Source organism: Pelobates fuscus, chromosome 7 (genome assembly GCF_036172605.1).
Source record: "Pelobates fuscus isolate aPelFus1 chromosome 7, aPelFus1.pri, whole genome shotgun sequence".
Classification (NCBI taxonomy): domain Eukaryota; kingdom Metazoa; phylum Chordata; class Amphibia; order Anura; family Pelobatidae; genus Pelobates; species Pelobates fuscus.
The window spans coordinates 53,503,106-53,516,891 of NC_086323.1; the positions used below are offsets into that span (position 1 = coordinate 53,503,106).

At 38.9% G+C, this 13,786-nt stretch overlaps 1 protein-coding gene across 6 annotated transcripts in view; it reads left to right on the forward strand.

Annotated features, from left to right (window-relative positions):
- RALGPS2 (Ral GEF with PH domain and SH3 binding motif 2) overlaps positions 1 to 13,786 on the forward strand; it is a 199,989-nt gene that overhangs the window by 156,470 nt on the left and 29,733 nt on the right. For all 6 annotated transcript variants that reach the window (XM_063428270.1, XM_063428273.1, XM_063428272.1 and 3 more), the window contains 5 exons: positions 1,358 to 1,495; positions 3,642 to 3,732; positions 11,760 to 11,827; positions 12,176 to 12,311; positions 12,604 to 12,755. In XM_063428270.1, coding sequence (XP_063284340.1) covers positions 1,358 to 1,495; positions 3,642 to 3,732; positions 11,760 to 11,827; positions 12,176 to 12,311; positions 12,604 to 12,755 — 585 coding nt within the window. The remainder of the gene's footprint in view (positions 1 to 1,357; positions 1,496 to 3,641; positions 3,733 to 11,759; positions 11,828 to 12,175; positions 12,312 to 12,603; positions 12,756 to 13,786) is intronic.

The window sequence follows — 13,786 nt, forward strand, 5'->3', positions numbered from 1 at the left end:
CATTGTTGCCGGCTGCCCTGGGTTTAAAAAAAAAATAAAAGAAAAATGGTAAATACATTATAATTTTCAATGGTATCTATTCCAAAAAAAGTTTTGTTTTTTTAGTTCAAATGTAAATTACCTATGCAGTTGGTATACAATTTAGTTCTGCTAAAAATTGACATGGACATTCTAGGGTTTTTATTTATTTTACATGGAATCTCTGTGGGGTTTGTTTGGGCATTTTTTTGGGGGGGGGGGGGCAAAGCCATTTTATCTGCACCTTTTGCAGCTATTTGCATGCATATGCCCCAGACTGCATTTCAGCATAGAAGATATTGGGGGTTATTTATAAAATATGCTACATTCACTTTGTATGCCGTTTTCTTGGTGCTTTTCGGATTGGGACTGTCTATTCCCTTGTTTGTGCCAAAAGGTTTCTTATTATGCCACTATCGTAATTTTTTTTTTGTCCTGTTCCATTTTTATCCTCATTTTAGTTCACACATTTATCACTATCATAGTATGCAAAGTGTGCTTTTATACACATTTTCCTCCACTGTCAGATTGGCAGGTTTTCTGAGACAGGGTTAATATGGCTGATGTCATCCTTCATGTCTTTTATCAGATTATGAATCATCACTCCATCTATCCTATACATTGTCAAAATTATGCAGCAAAGACCTGCTCTACATTGGACACAAAAATTGCTTAAGTCCACACAATATAGCAATGGAAATCAGCTATGTGTTGTAACTTATATCCATATATGCATAGAAATATTGTGATGCTTTATCCTATGTGTGTGCTTTTAAAATAAGCAAATAGTTTTTTTTGTGCTTTGGTGTTTTTATAACTCCTCCAGCGCCAGTATTCTGCAAATTTTGTTTTATTGTTAAGTTTAGCGAAATATGTTAAATAGACCTGATTTGCAGTTTTATTTTATGATTTTCAAGTTCATGGTGCAAGTATGTGTATATGGTTTGACTATGCAGTGACAGAAAAGGTTTTTTTTTTCCAGTGTGGATGTAGAGAAAAAAAAATGCTAATATGCCACTAGTTGAGCCTTCTCAACATGAAGTCTTGTTCGTGGACATAGTGACTACCATTATCTATACTATTTATCTAACCTAGGATTCAGACCTGTGTGCCCTGCTCAAAATCTGGTTCTGTTAATGACTACCATTTTTGTATAAACTTGTCTGTATGTGTGAAAAGCTTAACACGCCATCACAGAGTATGATTACATACATCAAAGCATGGAAATGCTTTCCTGTTCAGATGGGATTAAGCTGGTTTGCATTAGCTGTGCATGAATTACATGTGGATGAAATACATTTATTGACTGGAAGTTTTTTCTCCCCCACTATCCGTGCAGGTATTTACCTCTCAGACCTCACGTACATAGACTCTGCATACCCATCTACTGGCAGCATTTTGGAAAACGAGCAGAGATCGAATTTAATGAACAATATTCTGAGGATCATCTCTGACTTACAACAGTCCTGCGAATATGGTAAGTGTTGGCTCTTCAATGAGAGATTGGGGGTTTTCCTCTATAGAGATAAAAGTCCTGTGATAAGGACAAAAACTACAGTTTGTAAAAAAATAAATAAAAATAAAAAATACATAGAAATTGTCAGGGTTTTTATTCCAGTATTGGGATTTAACCATTTAAAAACTATTGACTACCTTTGCATTAATAACAACCTGGTATAAATTTCCAGTTTCAATGCTCTACTTATGTAGAGTTCCACAATAAACTGAACATCATCCCATGCTGGCATGAGGTCTTGGGGACGTAGGTGTGCTGTCGGTTAAATAGAAAGTATGCCTTTGGTCTTGATGTGGTGAAAGATGAATGGGCAGAATTTCAGAATCGCACAGTCTAGAGATGACCTATAGAAGCTATATTCTACATCGGTGATTTACAAATGTCCCCCCAAAACCTCACGGTGCAAAATACCAATACAGAAAACCATCAAAACTGGCCCACTTGGGTCCCTTTAATGCTGTGTTCCAATAGTCATGATACAACTATTCTCCCAAACTGGACTATGTTAACTAATCCAACAGGACCAGGCCAATGGCAGGAATAACTGCACAGCCTCCACTGCACAGTGACTAGGGGGAAGTGAATACATATCACTTCCACCCCAGAGATGCATAGCCATACAGGGGGAGATAAGGTAGCCAGCTGACTAGCCCCAGTGTGCTCCTATTGAACCCCAAGGAAGCCACTGTACCCAAAATGTATCAAACAGCAGAGTGGCTTAAATATTCTGCAGTATACTGTAATCATTTCAATGTATGTGCATGGTTATATATATGTGTGTGTGTGTGTGTGTCCCTTGCCATACATATCTGTTTGTGGTTTATTGTTTGGCAGTGTGTATTTTATGCATGTTTGTCTGAGGATGCATATGAGTAGCTGGGAATGTGCATTTTATTTTGTTTTCTAAACCTTGCATTTTATATATAAAGTCTACAAAGATGGGATTCCAGCATGTGAGGTGTGCCCCACTCAGTATCTTCAGAAGGGTCTTTTGCACACTCTGTGCTACCCGTTTACAGTTAACATCTTGAAAAAATGGAAAGTTGACCTTTATAAGAATGTATTTTTTTTTTATTGTAATATAAAATCCAGACTTATCTGCGTGTTTATATAGCTGTAGTGAAGGTGTTAAAGTAATCCATATGTGGTGACATGTAGATCCATTTAATAATTCATTGTTTTCACTGGAGAAATTTAGAAAAACACTGTTCTAGAGTAAGTTAGTGATACTTGAATATCTGAATTGATACATGTTTGTTATGTCACAACTGACTCCATGATACTCTAAAGCAGGGGTCCTCAAACTTTTTAAACAGAGGGCCAGTTCACGGTCCCTCAGACACTGTTGGGGGCCGGACTATAAAAAAATATTAACGAATTCCTATGCACACACACGCATAAGGACATAAATACACACACACATACTGACATACATAAACGGATACATACACATAAACACATACCGACAGACATATACACACATACACCGACATACATATTGACATACATACAAAGCTGTATTCATGGCACTATCGCTCCCTCTGCCTCCCTCACGCGCCCACCCTCGTTAAATAAAGGGTTATAAACCCTTTATTTACTTACCTTATCCCAGCGCGGATTTCCACTCGGCACTGGGTCAACGCTTCGCCCCGTCCGACGTCCCGCGACAAGCGGTTGCTAATGCACATGAGAGGCAAGTGCCGCGCGCGTTAGACCTCATAGGAAAGCACAGAATCAATGCTTTCCTATAGAGAAAAATCTGACACTGGATGTCCTCATACAGAGTGTGAGGACATCCAGCATCAGATACTGGACCAAAGGACCGTTTTGATCCATGAAGCACCCCTAGTGGCTGTCTGGGAGACAGCAACAGGAGGCAGACTTAGAGCTGCAATGTAAACATTGCAGTTTCCCCGGAACTGCAATGTTTTACGGTGCAGCACTAAGTGCAAAAGGGACACTTACCCAGACCACTTCAATGAGCTGCAGTTGTCTGGGTGCCTATACTGTCCCTTTAATCATGTATATAGTACCTGGACAGACCCAGAGTTTTTTGTTAATTATTTGGAGTAAAATTATATTCTCCTCTCTTATTTGTTTTTTTCAGAAATCCCTTTGCTGTCTCATGTGCAGAAATACCTGAACTCTGTACGCTACATCGAGGAGCTTCAGAAATTTGTAGAGGATGACAATTACAAGTAAGTTTAGATTACATAAACTTTGACCTTTCTTTTTAAACCCATTGTTGAAAGTGAGCAAATCATCCATATTAAATATGTATAACAAACATATATTTGTATAACAAACAGTTATTATATAGTGATTGATCCAGAATGCGTTACATAGATTAGCAATATTATATTCATTTACCAGTAGGGTTTTATACATTCACATCGAACATAATAAATCATGACAGAATATAAACGGTCACCTTTCAAAAAACCTTGTATTCAGGAGGAGTCATACTGTGTTAAAGGACCACTCTAGTGCCAGGAAAGCATACTCGTTTTCCTGGCACTAGAGTGCCCTGAGGGTGCCCCCACCCTCAGGGTCCCCCTCCCGCCCGGCTCTGGAAAGGGGAAAGGGGTAAAAACTTACCTTTTTCCAGCGCTGGGCGGGGAGCTCTCCTCCTCCTCTCCGCCTCCGTTCCTCCCCGTCGGCTGAATGCGCACGCGCGGCAAGAGCTGCGCGCGCATTCAGCCGGTCACATAGGAAAGCATTCATAATGCTTTCCTATGGACGCTTGCGTGCTCTCACTGTGATTTTCACAGTGAGAATCACGCAAGCGCCTCTAGCAGCTGTCAGTGAGACAGCCACTAGAGAATTAGGGGGAAGGCTTAACTAATTGATAAACATAGCAGTTTCTCTGAAACTGCTATGTTTATAAAACAATTCGTTAACCCTTGCTGGACCTGGCACCCAGACCACTTCATTAAGCTGAAGTGGTCTGGGTGCCTAGAGTGGTCCTTTAATGTAATGGAGCATTCATTATGAGAATCTGTGTTCATTAATGGTATTAAGGATATATAATGTCAGATCTATATGGGATATGTTGGCAAGTAATAAAATATTACTGAAAATTAGAATGGCGCACTAACATCATAAATATGTTATGCCCCATTGTTACTTGTGAGGTGGCAGTTGTCTGTATTCCTTTTTTCCCCAATATTGTGCGTGTTCTCCCATACAAAGAAATATAGAGGAAAACATAAAAACAAATCATATAATAGTATATTGTATGTACATAGTGTAAAAGCAGCTGAATGCATATATCACCATAGGTATTGCTGACGAATTTAAACTGGAACGTTGTTTTTTGTGTATTATTTTTTTTATCATTAATATTCATATCTATCTGATTTAAAAAAAAAACTGCAGTGAAACTATATTTATAGGCAAACACGATCTGCAAGCATTGGCTCAAAACACTAACTTGCAGATCTTTACATAAAATGCCTGTCTTGAGTGAATATATGGGGAATTAGTCACATCATATGCACACAACAGAGACATTGGATCAAACATCTGGTAAAGAGAATATTTCTTTCTTATAGTGATGGTGGCACCCAGGAATAATCCTTACATAGAGGATTATTGATCTTGCTCATCTAGTGAGGCATAGCACTCCAATGCTTCTCTGCTTCCTGTTTCTTCTCTTTCCCGTGATATCTTTTTCTGCCTGCTACAAACTTAGCAGAGGAGTAATATAGTTATGTAGAGGGAGTAGCATAGTTATGTAGAGTTACTCTTGGGAGGAAGAGAGGAGCAAGTTTTGTAGTAAGAAGCCTAGATGGCTTTGGTATGAAGGTATTCGTATGCCGACCATCTGGACCGGACCCCATGATTACAAGTTGCACTGTACACTAAGTGGATGTTCTCATTCGCATATTTATGGATGATGGATCTAATTTAATATGCCAGATAGTGTAACTGCACATTTTGTATGACAGCTCAAGGTCTGATCCAAATAGAAAAAGCTTTTCAGTAACATCTGTACCTATCATCTGGAAGTGGTCATGTGATTTTTCTTTATTTAAACAATCGTAATTTTTGGCCAAAATGTAGGTCTGGTTGTAATTCAGTACAGCTAGACCTTGCGTGAGGAATTCAGATGAGTTAAAACTCCCCCTTTAACATTTGGACTTACCAGTGAACCAATATTTTCTATTGCGTTACCTTGTCTGCCTTATTGCCACTGCACAGAAATGAACAAATTACTTTAGTTTAGTTACATCATCTCTGCTCCTAATAATGGTTATTAGGGTTGCTGTAATTTGCAAAGTACGTAGCATCACGTTGTTTGTTTGGCATACCCTGAAGACCACGATGTTCCCACTGTGTATTACAACATAACTTAATTTTCTGAGACAAAACAGCAATTTGTGCTTTTTTTTAAAGAGAAAAAATTGCAAACAGATGCATCTGGAGTGTTTGGGATAAAATAAGGCAAAAAGGTAATGTCCGTGGAATAAACATGCAACGGAAAATAAAGGAAAAATGTCTCTGCACATCCTTGCAGGAACTTCATCTTCAACAAACTGAAGGATTTTACTTGTAACTTGAAGAAAAATTCCCTAGATAATGCATAGTAGTGTATATCTCTGTTCCTATACGTCTTCTATATACCTGGCCACGATGATTTGTAGATTCATTTACTTGCCAAATGTTGCATGGTAGTCTCATCCTTTCTTGGGTTGGTTCGGAAATAAACCAAACTTGTAAAGACAGTGAAAATGTGTTCCTTATCAGTTTTGTTGACAGGAGTTGCAAAAAGTTGGGTTTGTGAGGTTTTTTTTATCCTACAAATTCAGGGGCTGCGCTATCCTGTAATTGGCTTTCCTTTGTGCAACCCTGCACATGTATTTCAGACCTATTGTTATTCATTCCAGAGGCTTAATTTATTTATTAATTATTAATGCCCTCTACTCTGAGGTGATCTGAAAACGGCTTACAAAGGTTTTTCATAGGCACATTTTGTATATACAGAGTAAATGTGGGTTAGAGTTCTAAAGTTAGAACACTCTACATGGAAATCAGTGGCATGTTCCCTCTGATAACACTTACATGATACATACCTCCTAACATTTCAAATGGATAAAGAGGGACAATTTAATTTTAGGGGAGTGAGTGGGGTGTGACCAGGGGCGGGGCTGTTTTGTAACAGTTTAAGTGACTAATGACAATTTATGCAGCTACAATAACAATTAGGATAGAAGAGTGACAAAAGTATTGGGCCCTTAAATAGGTAATGTTCCTCCCTAATAGGGACATTTGGGAGCTATGCACTAATGAGGCCCAATGATCCCCTATGATCTATCTGTAAATAAGTTATCTTTAGACCATTTCTGTTGCTTTGTTTCCAGAAATCTCTTCAAGGTGTTATAGCTAATGTAAAAGATTACAACAGAGTGATAACAAGACCTCATTTGCATATGACTGCCCATAATGTTTAGCTTTGATTCATTGCATGCCAGAAGTAAGTTTCTATTGGAGTATATAGGTCAGATTGTCGGGTATCAATGCATCTCTATTAGGAGTGTTCAGAGTCTCCATGCAGAGTGTTAAGACACTGATTATCAGTGCTGCACATTGACATCTGAAGCATATCTTCAGGACTCTGAAAAGCCCTCTCAATGACACCTCTGGTTCAGATATGTAGGTGATTATATTTTATTACACCAGGACTACTATGTTGTAGTATTGTGGTGAAAAGACATCTCTTCAATAAACAGCCGTTAATCCCTGCAAAAGTAAAATATTAGATAACAGTGAGTGGTGATATAACCATACTCTGTTAATTAGAAAACAGATCTTAATGGTGGAAACATTAAAGGAACACAGCCGGTAGCAATGGGACGCAAGCTGAATAAACAAAAGCCCGACAAGCCCAGAACCGGCATGAACATAGAAGACCTCCTTAGGCAAGCACACGGAGCATGCAGGCCCAAGATGGCCGCCGACATACACGGGTTCTCTGACTCCTCGGAGGAGTCGATACTGGGGATGGGAGCTGCTTACCTACCTCCCCTTCCTTGGCCCCATACTGCCCCACAGACTGCCGACTCGACTCCAGTAACCAATTCCACTCTGAAGGAGTTATTGCACAGCCTCCTGTTGACCTTATAGGCCGACATGGCCTCACTCCGGCTGATCTAACTGGCTTGGTAAGCCGACTGGGGTCAGTGGAGACAACAGCGGCAGAACAAGCCCAGACATTTACCACTCTCGCCAACGAAGTGCAGACCCTCAAGACACAGCAAGCAGTCTTTGAGCTTCGTTTTGCAATGATGGAGTACGGCAAACGCAGAAATAACCTCAAGATCAGAGGTATCCCAGAGGCGATGCCAGCCACGAAACTCCTGCACGTATTGAGGAGGCTGATGGGATTTCTCCTAACAAGTTGATCCGTCTCAATGCCTGTTGATATCGCCACAATAGTCCGCCATATACATACAATCAACCTCACTCTAGGTATAGGTTATGTGTAAACGCAGTATACAGAGCGCTAGCGCTTTCAACACTATACTTCACGGTTCACGCTCTTCCCTCCATCTTGGCACCAAGTCAGCAATCTAGGGATGTCTATAAATGACAAGGAAACACTCAACCGAGAGCCCACCTCGCACCCTTAGCTGGGCCTGAAAACAAAGTTCTCACCCGGCTTACAAATAGACCACTACATAATTACCAAAAAAAACTCAACCCACCACCTAGTCCACCACCTAGTCCACCACAGTACACCGAACACAGCCATTCAAATTCATGTTGTTTCAAACTTGCAAACGTGTACTCTTTCTTGTTGCATACTCATGCCGATGGAATGAGTACAGATAAAGAATTAAAAATAAAAAATAAAAAAAAATCTGCAGAGACCTACTATATAGACACCAGAACAACTATATTAAAGGAACATTATAGTTACCCAAACAACTTTAGCTTAATGAAGTAAACTATTACCAGAGCAGGAGATAAGAAATGATAAGTTAAATAGAATTTGCAATAAAGGAAATGTAAACATTAGATGACTCTTTACAGAAAGTGTTTAGGAAGCCTTTGTAAGTCATATGTAGGGAGTTGTGACTAGGGCTGCACAAACAAAGTGATCTAACTCCTAAATGGCTAACAATTGAGCAGTGAGGTTGCATGGAGCATGATCTATACACAAAAACTGCTTCATTGATCGCCCCTCACCCTTCCCCCCCCTATACCCTATCACGCATAACCCAGACTTCCAAAGAGGGCTTTCAGGTACTACGTACAACCTATATCATACTGGTAAGATCCTGCAACTTAAAGACATCTTCGAAAACAACAATAAAATTGTAAACCTAACACAACTGATTCCCAATAAAACTCCAACTGGTAACCAACGGTTACAATACGCCCAACTGATCCACTTCCTTAAGAAGGCCAACCTCCTAAATATAGAGATAAGGTCACTGACCGACTTCGAACAAATATGCTCTAACCATTCAATCACCAAGAAAGTACTGTCCACTATGTATAAGCTATTATGGAAATCAAAGGAACTATCATTGCCCTCTTGCACGGGTAGATGGATGGAGGAACTCCAGGTAGAAATATCCCCAAAAGACTGGAGAACTATTTTCCTGAACGCACACAAATCCACCACGTCTGCTGCAGCTCAGGAAGGCAATTATAAGCGAATCACCCGTTGGCACTACACCCCGGCTAAAATTCAACAGATTCATAGCCTAAACTCACAGACATGTTGGAGATGTAACCATGAACCAGCACATCATGCCCACATATGGTGGCTTTGTCCTCAAATAGCAACCTATTGGAAAAGAATACAAACCATGACACAAACGATACTCGGTGCCTCCATTCCTCTCACCCCGCAGTACTACTTATTCTCCTTACCCCCTCCAGGGATAGGTAAAGACAACACATCACTGTTCAGTTACTTAATAATGGCTGCATCGCAGCTCATACCTAAATACTGGAAAAACAAGCAGACCCCCTCTATCAGAGAGTGGATAAGTAAAGTAGACGAAATCAGACAAATGGAAGAAATAACCTTTGCACAAATGAAAAACTTCCAAACCTTTACCAAAATCTGGAAGCCATGGCTTCACTTTCTAACCACCAATACACTATCTGCATAGACACAAATACAAACACAGCCTCCCTCCTCCCCCCCTCCCCCTTTCTCCCCTCCCTTACTCCCCCCGCCCATGTAGTTCGCTAACTGCCTACTCTAAATATAGTCACACGCCACTCCCCGCTCAGTCCAGAAAAAGGACCCTGTATACACGGATAACGATTTTCCCGCACAAAACAGTCGACCCTGTCCACACCAGCTCATTGGGGAACATACCTATGCACTTAATTCATTGACCAGTAACATTGCATCAACTACGCTTCACTTTCTTGTTATGTTATTGTTATTTTATGTTGGTTACATTGTATGTAAAAATTGACATTTCTGTTTATTCAGCCTGACTCGCAAATCAGATTCTAACTTGCTGAATTCTATGTCAGAATACTCAACTAACTTTTATATCATGTGACTCAATTACCCTGTCATATTATGATATTTGCTTATCATTTGTAGTTGTTTCATGCGACATGTTGTAACACTCCTTTTCCTACCTGCAAAAATAAAATAAAAACTTAAATTTAAAAAAAAAAAAAAAACTGCTTCATTAAGCTAAAGTTTATGTGACTATAGCGTCATTTAAGCTATAGTTGTTCTGGTGACTATAGTGCCCCTTTATTATCTCTTGTCTTTGATTCATGAAAATTAAAAATGGTTTTCCATATTCTGGAAAGCCTCATACCTAACAATACAAAAAAATGTAATTGAGATCAGTCTTTTGATCATCATCTTCCTTCTCTTGTCCACTTAGTTGTCATTCTAACCTTTCATTCCTCATGTAAGCAGCGGGCTGCTTGTAAAGGTTGTGTCTGTATCTAGTACAGCTTTATTTTCAGTACACACTGTGCCTTAATATTTATGACCGCTATGCTTTGATTGAATAAAGATAGAATAGCTCCAGATATAAGAAAAAACCTACTTTGATGCTAAAAATGGATTGAGGAGGTAAAATAGGGCATAATACAGAGCAAATGGCAGAAATAAACCAAACAAATGAGGGTCAGAGCCTAAAAAAAAAAAAAGGATCCTAACCTCACTAAGATTACCTCCAATGTTAGAATATTCTAAGGTAGTAGCAAATAATTTATTACTAACAGAGAATCAGTAACACACAAAACACACCAAGTGCCCCCCAACAAAAAAGTGAGGTGAGTTAGTCAAGATCTAGACTACTTAATGCAGTTAAAAAGAATGGGGAATCACGGATTAAACTGGGATGTCTGCAGCAAGGCTTAGGTCGTAAGTGGTAATTGCATCATGTAATAAGCAACCATAGGAGTCTTGTATTTAAACGCCCACAATAGATGCACTAGTAACTATAAATAGTAAAGATGGATAAATAGTAAAGATGGGGCGCAAAGGCAGTACATAAAGAAGAACCCTAGTTTAATTTTTTATTTTTTTCTCCTACAGACTTATTAACTCTTAACAGGGAACATTTAAATAACTGCAGGTTTTTAGTATCACTCCAATGGCCATTTAAGTGTAAGCTGACTTGCCACGTCAAGACAGGTATATATCTGGGGGGAAAAAATCCATTGTCTTGTTACATGCATCATACGGGAAAATGCTGCTTTAGAGTCCTATTAAATAAAGCTTAAAAAACTGAATTGGGCTCCAAAGTAAAGACTATATTAGTGCCAGATGAGCAAAAGCATTTTTCCTATATGCAGACTCGTGTCTCCTTCCCTTCTTTTCTTGTTTCTTTATTTATTAAACAATAAATCGAATGCTGAGAGAATAGTCTGAAGCATTACCCTGGGATAAAATAAATAGTTTTACGCTTGCTAGAAGGCTTGTAGACTCTTCAGAGTTTACACAATCTAATATTTAATTATGTCGTAATCCATTTGCCACACATGGAATGCACATGCAGATAAATACCAGTTGATACTCTGCACCAGGTAACGAGCAAAAGCATTTGAAGAATCGTCAAGTAAACAAAAAAGGTCCCATTTCACAATGGTGGTAAAATGCAAGAACACAAACATGGTTTAGCTTTACTTCACTGTATGTTCAGTGGCTCTTTGAGTCACTTGCACACTGCTGGTATTGCATTTGTCAGTCTTCAAAATAATCTGATCATTATCTGTTTTTACGCAGATTATCCTTAAAAATTGAACCCGGGACCAGCACTCCTCGTTCTGCAGCTTCAAGAGAAGACTTAGTGGGTAAGGATCTACACATTGCAAGAAAAAAAAAATAAAACTTATAGGAGCAATCTACTACACCAAGATTTTCATATTTTAGGCCAAATGAGAAAAACATCTCAAACTCTATTTTGTCCACAAATTCATGGTTTAGTTAAATATCCCAGTAGTAGAAGGGGCTAGTATCTGTCATGTGGAATGGTGAAATTTATTGAGCAGTGATTGCCATCCCAGCACCCAGGTCCTGTTTTTTTTTTGGGGGGGGGGGGGGGTTTATCAGTATCTGTACTGGAACATAATTTTAGTTGTTAACCCTCTGGGTTTATCAAAGTATAAAATATAACTCGATGTTACCATTTTTTCCCCCAGGTTCCGAGGTTGGCGCTTCACCTCAAAATTCTCGTAAGAGCATTCCAGTGGAAGGAGTGTTACTACCACCAACACCACCTTCTCCACGAAACCTGATCCCCCATGGACATCGCAAGTGTCATAGTCTTGGATACAAGTCAGTATCCGTTCAAATGTATTTGCAACTAGAATATTACATGTTGGTGTTTTTTTTTTTATATTTAATTTGTTTTTCTTTACAAAGACGTCTTTGACCTTACACTGTATCAAGCTTTCATGAATCTGAAAGTGGAAACTTGCTGTATGGGTTTCTTGGAGTGCACAACAGGTTTAAAGGAAATTTGTTGTGAAGGAAATAGTATGGCTTGTGCATTTAAATTCAGATCTTGTGTAGTAATCTGGGCTGCATTCCTAGTGGCAGATTCTAAGCAGAAATTGTATCCTTTCAGTTTCATCCATAAAATGAACACAGCAGAGTTTAAAAGTGCGACCTTCCCCAATGCTGGACCGCGGCACCTTCTAGATGACAGTGTTATGGAACCTCAGACACCCTCACGAGGACAGGCTGAAAGTTCCACACTTTCTAGTGGAATATCCATAGGTACGTGTAACAATTCGGAACAAAAAAAGCTATATTATCCTTTACCCCCTGCAATGCCAAGATCCTGCGCAGCTTTATTACTTACTTACTCACATTACAATATTAAACAACAAAGGAAAAATAAAATTGATTTGAGACTTATTTTAAAGTGACATTGTTTTGTGTTCATTTTGTTTTACAAAAACTGTGATCTAACATTGCTTCAAGCCTTCGTAGATTTCAAACTAACTTTTTACACATTGGGGGAAAAAAATTCCACTGCCAGTTTCAGCCAGGGTTGTCTTAAATTTCATTTCATGGATTTATTTTTCAGTGAGCCTTACTAATCAGCAAATTGTAACCTTTACTTTATTTATATTGATGATCATTTTGGAGAAATTATGCTCTTGCCATTAACTAGTAGGATTCACAGAATGCATTCTAAAAGTTTTTACAAAGTGATGTTCTTGTTTGGTGTTCTCTCCTGTATATAAAGTCTGGGACAAAATTTAACTCGTCCACTGTAAAAATGAGGCTGCTTGTGTTTGTGTCAGGGTTAATCCCACGTTACACTACATTCAGCTGAAGAACATCATCCTGGCAAATGTCAGTGGAATATTAACGTCTAGGAATTGTTGAGGAAAAACTAAATCCCACTTGTGAGCCGTTTTTTAAGCTGTTAATTTGGGTTGTAAAATGAAACCAGTGTATGCATAGTAATTCTCCTGACAGCAAGCCAGTGAAGTAATGTGTAAAGTACATTAACTCTATTTCAGATAGACCTTGTCTAGATAATTTTTTGTGCACCACAACGTAGATCTGTGTGTTAACACTAACCCTAATTTATTACCAGAGAGATCATATAACATCAGTCCAATGTAAGCATTACAGCTTATACCGTTAATACTGTCTGTATGTACACGTATGATTGTTAAGGAGGTATTCAATTTCTTTAATGGAAAATGCCAAATAGAAAGAAAAACGGCATTTACGCCATTTACAAATTGCCATTTTCTCTATTTACTGGAAATATGCTTCTTTTGGGAACCAGG